This window comes from Gallus gallus, chromosome 2 (genome assembly GCF_016699485.2).
Source record: "Gallus gallus isolate bGalGal1 chromosome 2, bGalGal1.mat.broiler.GRCg7b, whole genome shotgun sequence".
Taxonomy (NCBI): Eukaryota; Metazoa; Chordata; class Aves; order Galliformes; family Phasianidae; genus Gallus; species Gallus gallus.
Window position 1 is genome coordinate 143,563,509 of NC_052533.1, and position 16,670 is coordinate 143,580,178.

Genomic DNA, 16,670 nt, shown 5'->3' on the forward strand with positions numbered 1-16,670 from the left:
ACTTAGCTGATAATTATGTTGTCCTGTGAGAGGAAGAGAATAAGAAAATGGGATACAGAAAAATGACAATTCTTTGATTAAATACAAAGCACACAACTATGTTCAAATCACATAATCAAAATCAGATTTACCTAAGTAATCTTCACAATGTCATCAATTTTACAAAACCAATTAAGAGTGAAACACAAGGAAAAATTAAAAAGTGAGGAAATACAGAGTATGTGCAAATCAGGCAGCAGTCTAATGTGAAATTTACTAGAGTTGGGTTATAAAATATACCTGGAAGATACAAGTAAGTAAAAAGAATGCAGGTGTGCCTAAATTATTGCAAATACTGTGCTGTATTCCTTGCTGAGATACAAACACACATATACACCTCTTATTATAGGTGAGTCATTGTGGCGTAAAGCCAAACCCTTTGCAGCAACCATTCTTTGATCATCATTCTATGATGGCTTACAGGTTCTTCCAATGGAGAAAACTGGGGGCAATGTATAAGACCTTAGTGCCTGGGTAATAATGTATCATGTTGTGCATGTATGCCTCACATCAGCCTGAGTTTCAGTTTCCGAGGACTGCAAGCAGTAAGAGAAACTACTTACTGGTAGTCCAGGAAGCCCAGGTTGGCCTTGAGGTCCTCGTGGACCAGGCTCTCCCTGCAGAAAGAAGTTAAGAAAAAAGAAGTATTAAAATATTGGCAGGAAAAATCATATGGGCATAGTACTCATACAGGTAAGCTGTACAGGACCTACACCACCCCGTTCCTCATGGTTCCCAAAGCAGCAGCACAGAGACAGGCTGATTTTCTTCTTAGCCCTGGGGCTACTTGAACTACCAGCACTGACCGCAGTGCATGCAGAATGATCCACTCATGCCTCGTCATCATTTAACCATAACTGACTCTCTCTTCCTCAAAGATAGTAAATTAAATTAACAAAGACACTGAGCTACCGTGGATATTCCAGGTACAGTTCAACTTTTCTATTAATACTGTCCAACATTGAAAGAATTGTGTAGCTCAATCTTTCCAATTTACACTTGTCACTCATGTTAGATTCACTGCACTTAAGGACGTTACTCTTTTCCCTCTCGTTTATTTTCCCCACTATAAGTTAATTTGTTTCTTAATTCCCTGACAATGCTTCCATCCACCTTAATTTTGAAATGCCATTTTAAGGCAAAATCTAATCTAACAGGCAGTTGAAGCACATAAAACACCTTTGCAGGGGAAGCACAGATATCAAATCTCTCTTACTTGCTCTCCTTTCAGGCCTTCAGTAGGTACCTGTAATAAAAATGTATAGTCATCAAGGGGAAAACTGAAAAAGACAACAAAGAGGTGCTGGAGTATGACTGTCCCACACAGTGTATTCTTCTCCCCTCATCATTCCCCCATGAATGTATGTAGGGATGAATATAACATTCATGTAGCATGAATGTATGCTGTAGGGATATATTCTATTCAAGCAGATCAGGGTTTGCTCGCTCAGCTGCCTGTGACAGGATTTGCATGTCTGTATAAGCACTAAGATAGTTCATTATCTCATCAATATAAACTAGTTAGTAAGTACTCCTCAATGCAACCAAAGTGTCTGTGACTGACAGCTGTCAGTCCTCTCAGTTCTTTATTGGCACAATTTTATATTCAGTGTTACTGGTCTCAGTGGCTGATTTAATGCTTTCCACCAATAGTCCTAGAGTACTATTTCCTAATTTTCATCAATTTTTTGGAAAGCAAAATGGATGTACCCCAACAGCTTTGTTACCAGCCCCTGCAGAAATCAGTCTTAAACCTCTCCTCTGCATACTTTTCTGTATATTTTCTTTCTCCATTCACTCAGCAATGAACTCTAGATATCCTGTGTTCCTGCTACAGATACTTTTGGTTCCAATGAAGGCATCACTGAAGAGAAAGAGATGTTTACAAACATGTTGAGCTTGTGCCACAGCAAAGATCAGCCCCTCTCTATATTCTCAGTTTGCTCTTTTACCACTTTTGTCGGCATTGGTTCAGTGACCGTCCTGGAGAACTCACAGCCATGTCACAGCATTGCTTTATCAGATGTACCTGACCTGATGCTTTCTCTTCAAGTCCTAACCTTCACATTTCAAGATCTCCCAAAATTACTGGCAGCATGTCTCCTTGTTTGAACTTATCGTGGTCCTTCTTCAGAAATCTTAACTGGCTTAAATTTCACTTGTTTTGAAAATCCATTGAAGAACACTGAATAAAGCCTCCTTCAAATTCCCATCTTCCATCTTCTATGCTCACACAGTAAAAGTTATAATATTTGATTAAGATAACAAAAACAAAAATCTTACTGAAGAGCCTGGCAATCCAGGGAGCCCTGGTTCACCCTGCAGGAAAAAACAAGAAGGAAAAGGAAAAGGGGGGGAAAAAAAAAAAAGTAAGCTAAGACAAAGCACAGCATAATAGAAAATATAACACAGAACAAAGCAAACCTCTCAGCATTTTCCAATGGCTGTCGTATATTCTTAATTTCTGTACCATCCCAGAGTTGATATGAATATGCAACCCCATTTAACTTGTTTCTCCACTCTGCATATGAATACAAGTAGGAACTGATTGTCTTCTGTTGCTATGATGATATACACCAATTTCAATGATACTTACTGACTTAAAATGGTGCTGTTTTCATCAAGTGATTTTTACAGCGCAGGATGACGTTATAAGTATTTGCAGGACACTGAGATGCTACATCCACTCTTCATGATTTACTGCCACCCAGGCTATCAATTTGTTCCAGCAGTGCGCCTCCAGCAGGGCCCACTATTTATCATGCTTTGAGACTAAGCTTCCAGAAAGTATCTCCTTTACTTTAGGTACAGTCCAATGCAAAAATGATCATTTAGCTTCCTTTCACACTCTTATTTCTTCATTATTTATGTAAGTTTCTGCTTGATCCAATATACCATTCATTTTCTTTCCTCTTAAGACAAGTTTAATTACTATTGGTTATTTATTCTAAAGAGAGTCCACAGTATGTCAGAAGGACTGAAGAGGCATACATCATCTACAATGAAAATGGAGCAAGGAGCTAAACATTTTCTGGAAGGGCGAGACGCAGCGACAACAGAGATAAGGACAAAGACTTATGAATCAAGATTGTTCTTAACTTCACACATGCTGGAGCACAAAGATCTTCCTATCTCTCATTAACTCCATAGAATCGGGGAACCAAAGAATCGCTTGGTTGGAAAAGACCTTCAAGATCATCAAGTCCAACTACAACCTAACCGTACTGCCCTAACAACCCACCACTAAATCGTCCATGGATAAGCCCTCCTTCTGAAACTTCACTTAGACCCTCTGAATATGAATCAGAAAGTAATTAGATTCACTTTTGATGCCTGTATTCTTAGGTGAGGCTCACTACTTGGATCAGAAAAGGAGAAAGAAAACCCAGAGCTAGGCATATCTTCCTATTTATGCTAAAGAAATAGGTGGGGAGTATAAAAAACAAATCAGCATGAGCAGGAAGGAAAACATAAGGCTGTCCTGGAAGCTTTAGTAACCCTGCAAAATAATGAAGTTCTTGTACTTCCAGAAAGAAGGTTAAGCCTCGAGCAGCAGAGCTATAACCAGACCTGTTTTACCCCTCACTTATGCCCATGTCTGACTGAAGCACTATCAGAAAAGTTACATATTTATATCTATACAAGTTTCACTTATACTCAAATGAAAAAAGTATTAGGCCAGCAGCCCTGATATTTCCAGCACTGGGGCTCATGGAGGAAGTAATGAATGTGTCTTCAAACCCCTCCCATGCATGCCACCCCAACTCACCTTTTCTCCCTTGGGCCCACTGCCACCTGGAGGGCCTGGGCTGCCAGCAGGGCCCTGTAAATGGGAAAAAAAAAGTGAAAAAAACCTTTGTTTTACCTACACCAGGCCATCAATTGCAATTCCTCTTAAAGTACTGGAGAGACAGAAGGCTGCAGGTTTAGATGTTAACACTACAGTCAGCTATGTCCAACTGCATACAATATAAGCTAATGCACTCAAGTCTGCTTTGTCTCTACTACGTAGACAAGAAGGGGAATAAGGATGGAGATGCCACAGCAAGAACGATAACAACCCTCCAATTCCAGCTGGTTCAAGAGGATTGCACTTCAAGGACTATATCAGTGTCAAACAGAAAATCTGGGATAAGATGCAGGCGTGAAGATTTGCCCACTGCTAGGTGTCGAGACATGAAAAAGGCAGAAAAGCTTCAGAATAACGTAACTTCTGTAATAGGCTGTCAGCTGGAGAAATTGTTCCTGAGAAGCAGTAAACAATCAGCATCCACCTTTACATCCCTCTGCAATTTCTCGCTTCATCCACATTTGTTGCAAGTGCAAACTAGTCCTGTAAGCAACGTAATGGGCACAGCGAACATAGTTCATTGAGATTGCAGTGCCACATCTAGCACCAGGAAACATTTCCATCATATAAGGATAGTGATAAACACTAACCAGAGAAATACTTCATAGTATAGGGTAAAACGTGGCTGAGGAACAGAGCAGAGAGAAAGTGATGATTAACAATCAAACCACCCGCAGAGAAACAGAAAAAAAAAGTAGCATGATAATCTCTATCACCTCACAGAAAGGAAGGTGTAGTTCAACAAAGCCTAGGATTGCTTATGACACTATACCTTGTCATCTTAATACACATGTCTGAAAGGGAAACAAAACGACTTCCTAACCAAATCAAATCAAAGCTCTAATTTCCAAAGGAGCAAAAGTGGAGTAGTTAGGCAGCTTCTCAACTTCTGCAAATGACAAAACATGCATTCAAACGACCCTTTCCAGAGAAGGGAGCTGTGACGGATAGAGACTAGAATGCAGATGGAGTAGCCTCGAGGGTGGCAACAATAGCTGCATGACTTTTGCCAAATCACATCTCATATTAGTCTCTTCTTCCTACTCCATCCTCTGCTATTTAGACCAGAAGATCCTTATGAAAAAGAATGTCTCTCATTAGGTATAGCACTCTGAGTAATGAAAACATCTTGTGGGATGTATGGAGAGTAGGTTTAGATACAGACAGAGCATTATGTCTCTAATCAACAGAAGTGTACTGATCTTATAGAATATCTTTCCATTTTTACCTTGTTTTACAAATGTAAATAGTTCCAAGATTTTATACTGAAAAGAAATCAAACACATTAAATCCAGTTCTCCTCCATTCAAGTTGTGGGTGGAAAAAACCCACAACTTTATAAAAATCAGGCTCAGCTACATTTTTATGTGTGCTTTCTCATGTTTTTAATGAAAATTCAGACAGACTTCTAGCCTATCATGTTCCAAGCACTGGCACTTTCAAATGCATGGTTGTGTTATAATTTAATTCTTAGAGAGAAGAAAGAAAAGAAAAAAGAAAAATGAAAAGAGAAAAGGAAAAGAGAAAATGAAAAAAAAAAACAGAAAAAGAAGAAAAGGTGTAAAAAGAGGAAAATAAATTAAAAAGAGAAAAAAGAAAAGGGAGGGGAAAAAAAGAGAAGGAACAGCAGACTGTGCCAACACAGAACCTTAGGATAAGGATTCTAAAAACTGCAGATGCAAGAGAGTCCTGCCATGACTCACCAGTTGTCCAAGATGCCTCACAAATTTAAGGCAACCTGTACTCACTCCAAATAAAAGCCTCCAGTTGTTGAGGATTTGCCACGTACCTGTTTCCCCTCCACACCTGGCTTTCCTGGGAACCCATCTAAACCTCGTTCTCCCTGGAGGAGGATGAGAAAGAACCATTATAACAAATCCATGATGTTTAGATCAGTGTTTTACAAGAGATGGCTATGTTATTCCTTTCAAGCATAAAGGTACAAGAAGAGCAATTCATATAATCCCAATAGAGAAAATGACTGAAGAGCTGTACTCCGCAAGGTTGCTGGGAGCATCCAGAAATAAGGAGGTGAACCAAGTGTAGTGATTAATAAACTTTTATCCCTTCTAACTTTGCTAAGCGTTGGCACTTTTCTATCTAGGAAACTCAGCATCAGGTATCTGGGATGTGAATTTTGAGATGAGAAGTGGTTGTGTGCCAGATCTCCACCCGGGCATCCTTCCTCTGCCTGCTGAGCCAGGTTCATGTAAACCAGATAAAGTGTACCAGGAGGACATCAATCTGGAACAGTTTCAACAAAAATAATGAAGCCACGATGCAACAACAGCTCACTTTTACACAGATAAGTGCTTGATTTTTCACCTTTGCTTTCCTTAACCTGAGGGATCAATTAATCTATTCTCATATGCTTTCTGAGATGGACAGTCCCCAAAGTCCACAGGCAATTTATTCCACTACTTTACTTTCAGTACCTGCAGATATGTTTTTTACCCTATATCTAAACCTGACTTCTTCTTGCCACTGTTTCAAACAAGTCCTTCTTTCCTAAGCCCCCTAGCCGGAAAGAACAGGCTGCTCCCTTCATCTTTACAATGGCCTTCTATGTAACAGAAGACTTACAAAACTTTCCCTTAGAACTTCAAACCCCAGACTAAACCACCTCAATACTTTTAACTTTTCTTAAAGGGCATAATTTTCAGACCTCTTACCATTTTTGCTTCTCTTATTTGGGCACTATTCAATTTTCCCATGCCTTCACTGTAACTGGATGCCTGAAGCTGAGCTCAACTGAGGCTAGCTCTGAGAAGAAAGATTATTTCACAATTTGTAGACTACTCTTCTGTTTAAATCCCAAGATGATACTTGTTTTACCCCAACAACCTTTTGCAGGACAGGCCCTTAATCAGTTGTTCCCAATCTACAGCAGCGTGCAATCAGTTGTCCTACACATATGTAGCATTCTGTACTTGCTTCTTCTCAGTGTCACCTTCAGTTTTGTGGTATCATATTTTAAGGACCATTTTGAATTCTGATCCTGACCTCCACCGTACCCCCACAGTCAAACTGAATACACACATTTCATATTCCATAAAGCAGATCCTCAAGAGAAATGATGAGATCAATGCCATGTTCCCGTTAAACTTACTTTTCCTTAGAGATTGTGACCCTTTTCCTTGTAGCCACTTTAGTTTAAAACTCTTTGAAAAGGGTCTTTCTCTTACTGAGTAATTGCTTAAATCTCTGTAAAACACAACACTTTTTTTGCCTGAATCCTGCACACGCATTCAAAGGATCACATACATGCACACACTGCTAGTGCTAACACAGAAGTACATGTAAAAACAAACTGTAAAAGCACAAGGAGCGACAGCAGAGTATTAGCTCTACTCTTTTTTTTTTTTTTTTTTTTTTTTTTTTTTTTTTTTTTTTTACTTTTTGGGATTTTTAATTCTGATCAATATCCCACAGTAAATCTATCAGACCTCCATTATTATTTGCATTGGATTTAATTTGAAGTCTGCCTTAACTCAGCATTCGGAAATGGATTTGCAGATCAATTCATTTATTTTCCCCCTTTAGATAATCAATCAGCCTTGTAACAAAGAGGTTATTTCAAAAAGATGCCCTCAAGGAGTGAAATTAGAGAGACCTCTACCCTACAGAAAACAGATGAAAAACCACTGTAAGATATCCAGACCTACTTGATACTGGGCCAATAGTTTCCAAGTTCATAAAAACATTTGCAATGCCTAACTGAACTGTGAGCATCCTGAATCTGAGACTTGCAGAAAACAACAATCTGGTGGGTTGCTGACAAAATGAGCACTATATTCTCAGGAGAATGTTTTAGCATGAATACACTGCAGCAGTGAGTACTTCACACATGCTCATTCAGCTGCCAAAACAGAAAAGAGTCAATATTCCTACTGCTAGTAACTGGGAAAGGCAAATGCATTATTTATACAAATGCACACACTAGAGATGTTTGAAAGTGTTCCAAAGAACTGCGCATTCCAATGTTTCTTCAGAAAAAAAAAAAAATGTTACTGTATATTACTTTTTTCTTTCTTTGAAAAAGGCCATTTAGATAAAGTATATTTTTACTGAAAAGAAAGAAAAAAAAAATCTCCAAAAGATTTATTCTCAAATTTTCACTTCAAGACTCCCGTTCCTTCCCTTGCTGAAAGGAACTGATGCATCAGCATGCACTGATTTGCTGAAAACAGAATTCTACCCAAGTCCACAATGAGCCCATTTGACACAAAAAGATGTGAGATGTCACTCCCCCTATGCAGCGGGTCTCCTGGTGTGCAGATGTAATCAGCAATACTGGGCTTGGGAACCTCGCTATAAAACCTCAGTATTTTCATTAGGGGTCATAGGATATAAGACCATGACGGCATCCCACTACTATGGGATGTTAGGTCTTTTATCATCTTAGGCATCAAATACTAGGGTTTGTCATACTAGGGTAGATGTGGCACTGAGGGACATGGTTTAGAGGGCATGACGGGGATGGGTTGATGGTTGGACTAGATGATTTTAGTGGTCTTTTTAAATCGTAATGATTCTATATGATTCTATGAATAGACCAATACTCAGTGCATGGGTTAGCACTCTTGTGTGATACAATAAACACTCTTCTTCTCAGGCAGAGAAGAAACACAGGTTGCGTAGGTGTCAGTCTTCAAATTACAGACTGAAGAGCAGACAGGGAAATATTTGGCCCGCCACATCAACGCCCACTGTTTTTTGCAGCAATAGCAGCTGGTGAAAGTTAAAGCAATGGCAGTGGGTGCTCTGAGAAGAACATTAAAGTCAGGAAAAAATCAAAGCACGATTGCTGTAGCAGGGATCTATCTGCTTCAGGAAAAAGCATAGAAAAATACAGGAAAAAGGGAGGAAAAAAAAGGGGGGAGGATCTCTATTTGTTCATATCTTTCTAATGAAACAAAACCTAATTCATTTCTTTTGCACTTTAATCTTTCTCTAGTTTAGTCAGTCATCAGCCCACACACAGCTCCAGCTTCCTCTCCCATCATGGTGATGTCAGAAAGATAGATTTCCTTCCAGGAGCCAAATATTCCAGCAGATTAGACAACCTCACCTCCAGAAAAGCAGCAGAGGAAGCTATATACAACACACCATGCCAGTCCTGCCTGCAGGAAAAGATGTACAACTTTGGCTGGGCTGAGAGCATGGCTGTGCCATATATCCCATCGCTTTTCAGGGCAGGATCTGCCCAGCACCCATTTTTCCTGGTAGTGCCATATCTAAGAAACTTTGAGCACTAGCTGGCAGATCTGCAGCAGAAGTGTGGGCATATCTGAGATCTCTCCAAACATGATGAGCAAACTGAAATAATGAAAGGCTTTGTGTCTGCCTGGCTCTTCTTCTAAATGCACACTGTGGGTATAATGGGCACTTAGTTTCTTTCCTTAACCAAGGTAGTTCAAATCCCAGAGAGTCCTACGCTGTGTAAAATCACTATTCCCCGATAGAAGAGAGCAGGAAATTGGAAGCAGCATTTGTTGGATGAAGCTCTTAATAGAGAAACTACCTTGTACTCATTAAAAACTAAGCTTATAGTGATGAGAGAATATAGAAATGTAGAAGTTGGATAATTTCAGAAACTACAGTGAGACAGAGAAATGATGGATGAAGATTTCTTTTAGAGATCACACTGTGCAGTGGGGACACCCCACTAACTCTACTCAATGGCATCCCATTACCCGAATATTTCTCTCTGTTCCTCTCTCCCCAGCTACAGACAGATCTAAATGTGTGCTTAGTAGACAGCAAAGATCTACAAACTCCTCCTGCACTCTCATGGGAGGTCATTTTTGGACAGTACCAGAAGGTGCAGAGCAGTTAAGAAACTCTCCATCATCACCCTTCAGAGCTGCTGGTCTAAAGGACAAAGGCAGAGTAGTGTGGCTTTTCGAAGCATGCAGAAGGAATACCTTGTCTCCTCGTGTTCCCTTTTCTCCTCTTTCTCCTTGTAGACCCTAAAAATAAGAGGGAAAAGAGATTATACAACTCAATGCAAGAAGATGCATAGTTCCTCCAATTAGTCACCAAATCAATGGTTGTCTGCACAATCTATTCAAGGGAACCTCAAGGACATTTACTGTGTTACCAGTCTTCAAAGTCGGCCACAAGCATGGCCTAAGAAGACCCACAGAACATAGATGACCCAAGACCATGTGTAATAATATATTGTTGCAATTCTGCAATTGTTCCCAGACACATAATCCTCCTGCCAGCAGCAATGTGGAGGGCCAGGGAACACATCACAGCTGCAGATGATCTGGAAACCATCCAGTGCTAAGTATTTTTCATATTGCTCCCAAACAGTGAGAACTTAGGTAAAAGACAGTACTGATGGAAAAACCTATTGCATAAACAAGGAAGAATGCCCATTCCTGGTGGTTTTGGATGCAGTAGCTAGACAGACAGCAGGTACCTCTGAGAATCGACAAATGCTAAATAATCCCTGTCCTGGACACCAAAGTGTATTTGTGCACTGTGAAACCAATGCTGGAATTCAACTGGATGGTGTAATTCATCTTCTCCCTGGTACATCAGAATCATTTGCTGGAGATTGGTTTGATGAATGACAGCAGTGCTAACACTGGAGATCAACTCAATGGGCAGGAATGGATTTCACCCTCTCTTGGCACAGGAAGCACCATCTATTTTGTAGCAACTGTGCAATCAGCTAATGGCTACAGGCAGACAAATATGCTCAGTCAGTAGTGACCTTTCTAAAACTGCTGAAGCTTAAATCACTTATTATAATATATTTATATTTAAACTTTACACTATACTGAAGACTTAACTCCAAGCTAATGAGAACTATCTGTCTGGACTTATTTGTTCCATAGGATGACTTATCTAACTATTATGATATTCAGATTTCATGCTGTGGTTGACTGTGAGCAAACTGCACAGTCCTGTCTATTTCTAATGGCCTGAAATGAGCGTGCACTGCTTCCATACCACAAAGCAATAACCATACTATTTCCAAAAAAACAGATGAGGTAAGGTTTTAAACATGACTCTTTTAATGCAGTAATAACCACGCGGCCCTCATATACACTGTGTGGATGATTGTAGCCTTGTTGCTCCCCAGCAACTCAAGCCAAATGTCAGTCTGACAATGGACATGAACACAACATCTGGTGACAGTGTACTACATGTACATGCTTTGCTTCTCATACATAAAGGAAAGTCAAGGAGCAGGAGTGAATATTCTCAGATCTTTGTCCATTTATCTCATTAATGTTTCTAGGACCTGCAGCATGGGCAGGTAACGAGGTAATGCCACCACTGTATTCATGTCATCTTCTTCAGGTTAAACAGAGTTCAACCTTGGACTCCACAGGGAAACAGCATGCACCTGTGCAAATATAAAAGTGTCCATGCCATTCTGAACGTGTTGGGCCTCTTTGTAGTGAGTTTTAAAGAAAGACCTTGGCTGGTACAGGGAAATCTTTCAGTGTATGAACACATCTGGTATGCCATTAAAACACACTGACGTACAGCCAGGTTATTAAAACCAAAAAAATCCAATCAGTCTTTGCAACACCTGCTTTAAGGCTGCCTGTGTAATTAGAAAGGTGAGACCACAAGACAGAGACAACGTGATTTATTTTGGTATTGCTGTCCACTCATTCAAGGCAAGTTTGTCCCATGAGTCCAAAGTGCTGCTTATTGACAGTTTTGAAAATATGATTGGAAATTTGCTGACAGTTGGTGTTTTTGTTTGGTGTTATGATGAAGTTTTCAAGCACCATATAAACGGTGCATCAACACAGACCAAAGCAATTGCATTACAGTGGGAGTATCACAAAATTCCCAACTGTTATCTTGGTAATCAAGTCATTATTACTGACAATTCTCTAGGTACAGCTCTGTTCTCATTTAAAGAAGTCAGAAGAAACTCAGTGAAGTCAAGACAGTGTCACAGTTTGGGCACTGTACAGGTAAGAGGTCAGATATGCAATATGCAGGTTAATTTAAAAAAAAAAAAAGTGGGCAGAACATACTGAAAAACTGGATAAAGTTTCTAGAGTATCAAAAACTTAATAACAGTCATAACTTACCGGTGCTCCTACGTAGCCTTTAATACCTGGAGGACCCTGTTTTCCTTCAGATCCCTGGCAAAGAATTGAGATCAAGTAAAATAACAAACATTTTCACATAAAAGACTAAGGAAAAAAACAGTTATTCAGAAAAGTGACACACTTATTGGCTTATAGAAGTCTGTTGAGACTTCCTGACTGTCTCAGCACTAATATACAGAGTAGCACTTGACTTTTCATCTACTTACCCAAAGTGGCACCCCAATGTTTTCTGTTGTCCCTATTGCTCAGGCAATAGCAAGTTTCACTCTTCTGCTTTCAGTATTGCCCTACAAAGTCAAACTATCACATGAAGTTCCTCTAGAGGTCATTTCAGAGGTGAAATGCTTACTAAAATGGGTGGTAAGGTGGACCCATCTAAAGGGAAAGTCATTTTATGGAGAGACCTGGGCAGGCTGAAAGAGAGGGCAAGCAACAACTACATGAAGTTTAACAAGACGAGGGCAAAGTCCTGCATCTGCAGTAACATACAAAAGTGCCCTGTACAGGCTAGGATCTTTGTTGCTGAAAGGGACCCTGGTGTCCTGGCAAACAACAAACTGAAAATGAGTCAGCTGCATCAGTGAAGGCAAAACATATCCTGGGCTGTATCCACGGGGTCATTGCTAGCAGACAGAGATGTGATCATGCTCCTCTACTCAGCACTTGTTTGACAAAACCTGCAGTACTGTGTCCAGTTCTGATCCCAGCAATTCATAAAAGATGCAGAAATGGACCAAAGGAAGAGGACCACAGACATGATCAAAGGTCTGGAGAATGTGGTCCGTGAGGAAAGACTGAAGCAGTTATGTCTTTTAACCATGGAGGAGAGAAGGCTGAGAGGTACCTCATCGCACTATTCCAGTACTTAAAGGGTGGCTACAGAGAGTACCAAGGCTCTTTGTTTCAGCAGGAGGCATATGGAGAAGATGACAAGGGGAAACTGTGTACTACCTACACCAGAAAAGGTTTCATCTTGATATGAGAATTTTTGTTTGCTGTGAGAACAATGAATCACTAGAGCAATCTCCCAAGCAACATGGTAGAATCCCCATCATGGAGGTTTTCAAGGCATGACTAGACAGGGTGCCAGATAGCATCATCTAGGTTCCTTTTTCTCACAAAAGGTTGGATCTTATGATCACTTGAGGTCCATTCCATCCTAGGCTGTTCTATGATTCTATATTCCCAAAGGCAAAATAGACCACATCTTCACTGTCAATAAGAGAAATGCAAGAGAATCAGAGGTGTTTCAAAAGTCCCTCAGCTGGTTGTACACTGATTTTCTCCCTTGGAGATGGTAAAATGAAACAGAAAGTACTCTCACTCATTGCTTTGATGTGCCTTACAACACCTGTTAATGGTCTGGATCCCCAGATGAGTAGGATCGGCCCTCAGAACAACCCTGTGGTGACAGCCTTGGCCTGACAAGGTAGCAAAGAGAGTTGGGTAGGCTTCTTACACCATCTTCCTGGCAAATTATTTTGTTTCTTATCTGACTTTCCTTCTTTTTACCTCTCCCATCTGGTTAACTCCTGCACTGGGTTGCTGCATTGGATAGGGCTTCAAAAGAGATCAGGACTGCATTTTAAAATTATTTCTACATTTCTTATTGATGGATGTTTCTTATTAAATATATATATATATATTAACAAAAAAGAAAGATTTAAAAATACAATCCTTGTCTTCAATGAACTGTTAGCAGAAATGGAGCTCTTTTGTCCCAACACAAGTGCTCTGGAGGCTGTTCATGCTGCACCGCTGTTAACAATCTGCCTTAGTCCAAATGACAATCTCATTTGCAACAGTTGTTAAGCATAGACCTGGCAGGCTGGCTGAAATGTAGTTGGCAAGCTTCTCACAACTGTTTTAAGCAAAGCATTGCCAAAACTGTCCCCTCCTTTTGCCACAGAGGACTTTGTTCTTTAAAACAGAGAAAACTGTGCCCTGAAGCTTGTGAGCAGCTCATTAGCCCAGTTTTAAAAGCGTTGAACCCATGTTCAGTATGGAAGCCAACCATCCCACAGAGTCATGGCGAGATTCACAAACAAGTCAAGAAGAGCTGAGTACATGCACAAGCAAAGTTGGCTCTGGGACCTCTACATCATCAGGCACCTGAGGACTTTTGCAGTGTCAGTTGTAGAAGTTCTCTAAGAGCAGAGAAAGAGCAGGCACGTGCTTAATCTGTCTTCAGAGTGCAGAAAAATAATACTATCAAATTCCAGGTAAAACCTCTAGAGAAACAGAAGCCTGCTGTTAGTTGTCCAGATTATCAACATCCAACTCAGACTGTTACATAAATCATGGTTATAACAGTCAGCAAAAGTTACAGATAGAGAAAGTGGATTTGTCTGGGTGGGAAGACTTGCTGATCCCACTCAAGGCTGTGCTGAGATCATGTCTGGTAAACCAGAGAAGTGTGAGACCTTCGACAGCTGAAACGAACAAGAATGAGGAAATTTGTCAAAATGAAAGCCTTACCTAATACTTTAAACTTCAAATACTTTTTTTTTTTCTTCTCCTTCTGTTTTTCTATTAAGTGCAGATATCTGTCAGTTCAAATAGCAATGCTATGGCTATGTCAGTTCTACAGCAACGACAGCCATGAGAAAATCTCTTTAACCTTTTATTAAAGATGTAGGGGGGAAAAAAAAGAAGGAAAAGATTGAGTATTTGCTGCAGGATTGGAAAAGCTAAAGGGTTGTCTAAACAATTCAAGCTTTGTTTAACTGCTATAATGCCATATAGTGAGGGGGTTGTACTGTACTCATTTTACTTTGAACTCTCTTATTCCATGTCAGTATCCTTCCGGCTCCCATGTAGTTATGTGAGAGCCTTCTCCACTGAACAATGGAAATTTCTTTCCAGTCTACCACAGCACCTTCTATAACCACACTCTGACCCTGATCAGCACAAGGCTAGTGCTGAGAGCTCTTCTTTGCTTCCACCCAATTGCAGCCAGCAAGATCAAATACCCATCTTGGTGAGCGCTGAAGTTTACCCACACAGCTTGGAGAGTGAAGAAAATCATTTTTATGATGAAGATACTGAGCCAAAAACAATCTACCTTGAAGACTTCATTGAGCAGCAAAAGCTGTAAAGCCAGAGATGACTTATCAAGGGCATTTCATTCCTGTAATCCATATGTGTACCCTAATCATCCATTTAGGGTACCTGTGGGGAATGAAGTCCTATTACCAGAAGTCTGCAGGACTCCTTTCTGTGCTATTGGAAATTTCATCACACAATTAATGAGCTCTGTAAAACCTGCACCTCCTTAAAAGAAATTGCTGGCAATTGCTGTCGAGGCAAAGGAATGGAAATCATTCAGCCAAACAGATAAACAGGGTACTGACGCTCCTACGGTGCATGTACAGTTTCTGAGCACTGCTGCACTTGACCGCCTCAATGGAAATGAAGATGATTGAGTTGGGAAGGAGCACATCCCAAATGACCAGAGAAACCGCAAGGTAGCCCTCCATGGAGCACAGAGGAGAGCCTGAACCCACTGTATTGATGCTGATGATTTAAAATGAAAATAAGTGATCAGGCAAAAAGTAATCATTACAACAGAAATTGGAAATATGACCTTTCCTAATGCTAACTCCACCCATCTCTATACAAGCCATTCCACATGAGCAAGGAAGCTGGGCTTTACCAAGGAATATTGATTCATATTTTAGATTTTGAAGTCCTGTCAACAAAACCTGGATTGTTTCTTAAAATACCTCAGGCCAGGATCCAGCTCAAGGACTTCACATATAGTCAGTGCATCCATTAAAATGTCACTATGAAAGCACACGGTCATTTTATATTTAGCCACTGTAGCTTAGAGGCTGCAGATAGCCAAGCTCACCTCTTCCCTGGGAGCACTTGACACCGTCTAATCAAACTGCATTTAGGTTGAGCCCTATCAACACCTATCCTGCCCAGCCCATTGTGCTGAACTTATTCTCAGCATTGTCTCATTATTTCAACTGACAATTGTTATGGAAAATACGGAGCTTTTTCCAGAATCAAGCCCTTATGGAGGTACAGGTAATAGCCTCAATTTAGCTTGATTTTAAAAGCTTTGTAAAGAAAGAGTGAGGAACTTCACAACACAAGGAAGTAGGGCATTGTATAGCCTACTGGCTTTTAATTCCACTATGGGAAAATATGCAGGGCATAGAGAATACACATATGTGTTTATTATATAACAGATGATATGCAGCTGATGTTCATTTCTGGGTGATGAATCCCATTCATTTCATCTACTTCCAAATTCCACTGAAGGGCAAAACAACATCCAGAGTACCTTCACACTAAGCTCAGCCCAGCCTTGCTTTACAGCCGTCATTTATCCCCTGCTGAAAGTGCTGCCATGCTACTTCCACAGTCAACCCCTTCGTGTTGCTGATGGCAATACAGTTCCTGCAGGGAACCATGGGGTGGCTGCCAAATATTTCCACTAATCCACAAATACACCATTACTTCTGATACCCTCCTGATGAGACTTAAGGAAATGATGTACATTTCCCTCAGTGAGAACTAGACATTTTGGAGAAGGAACCTCTCTGTACGTGAGACACCCAGAAGGATCTACATGAACAAACTGCTTCATGGAGTCCTCTCAGACAGAGCCAGATGACCATCAGGATGACATCTAGAATGGTATTCAGGCATTTAACTCCTACTTGAGGACAAAGCTA

At 40.4% G+C, this 16,670-nt stretch overlaps 1 protein-coding gene across 2 annotated transcripts in view; it reads right to left on the reverse strand.

Moving 5' to 3' along the window:
• The window catches only part of COL22A1 (collagen type XXII alpha 1 chain), a 231,224-nt gene that overhangs the window by 89,840 nt on the left and 124,714 nt on the right, over positions 1-16,670 (reverse strand). Inside the window, exons 15-22 of one of the 2 annotated variants that reach the window (NM_001139439.2) lie at positions 11,962-12,015; positions 9,817-9,861; positions 5,679-5,732; positions 3,809-3,862; positions 3,260-3,268; positions 2,323-2,358; positions 1,256-1,285; positions 603-656 (exon numbers count right to left, since the gene is read on the reverse strand). In NM_001139439.2, coding sequence (NP_001132911.2) covers positions 603-656; positions 1,256-1,285; positions 2,323-2,358; positions 3,260-3,268; positions 3,809-3,862; positions 5,679-5,732; positions 9,817-9,861; positions 11,962-12,015 — 336 coding nt within the window. The remainder of the gene's footprint in view (positions 1-602; positions 657-1,255; positions 1,286-2,322; positions 2,359-3,259; positions 3,269-3,808; positions 3,863-5,678; positions 5,733-9,816; positions 9,862-11,961; positions 12,016-16,670) is intronic. The other variant, XM_046920616.1, reaches the window with a different exon arrangement.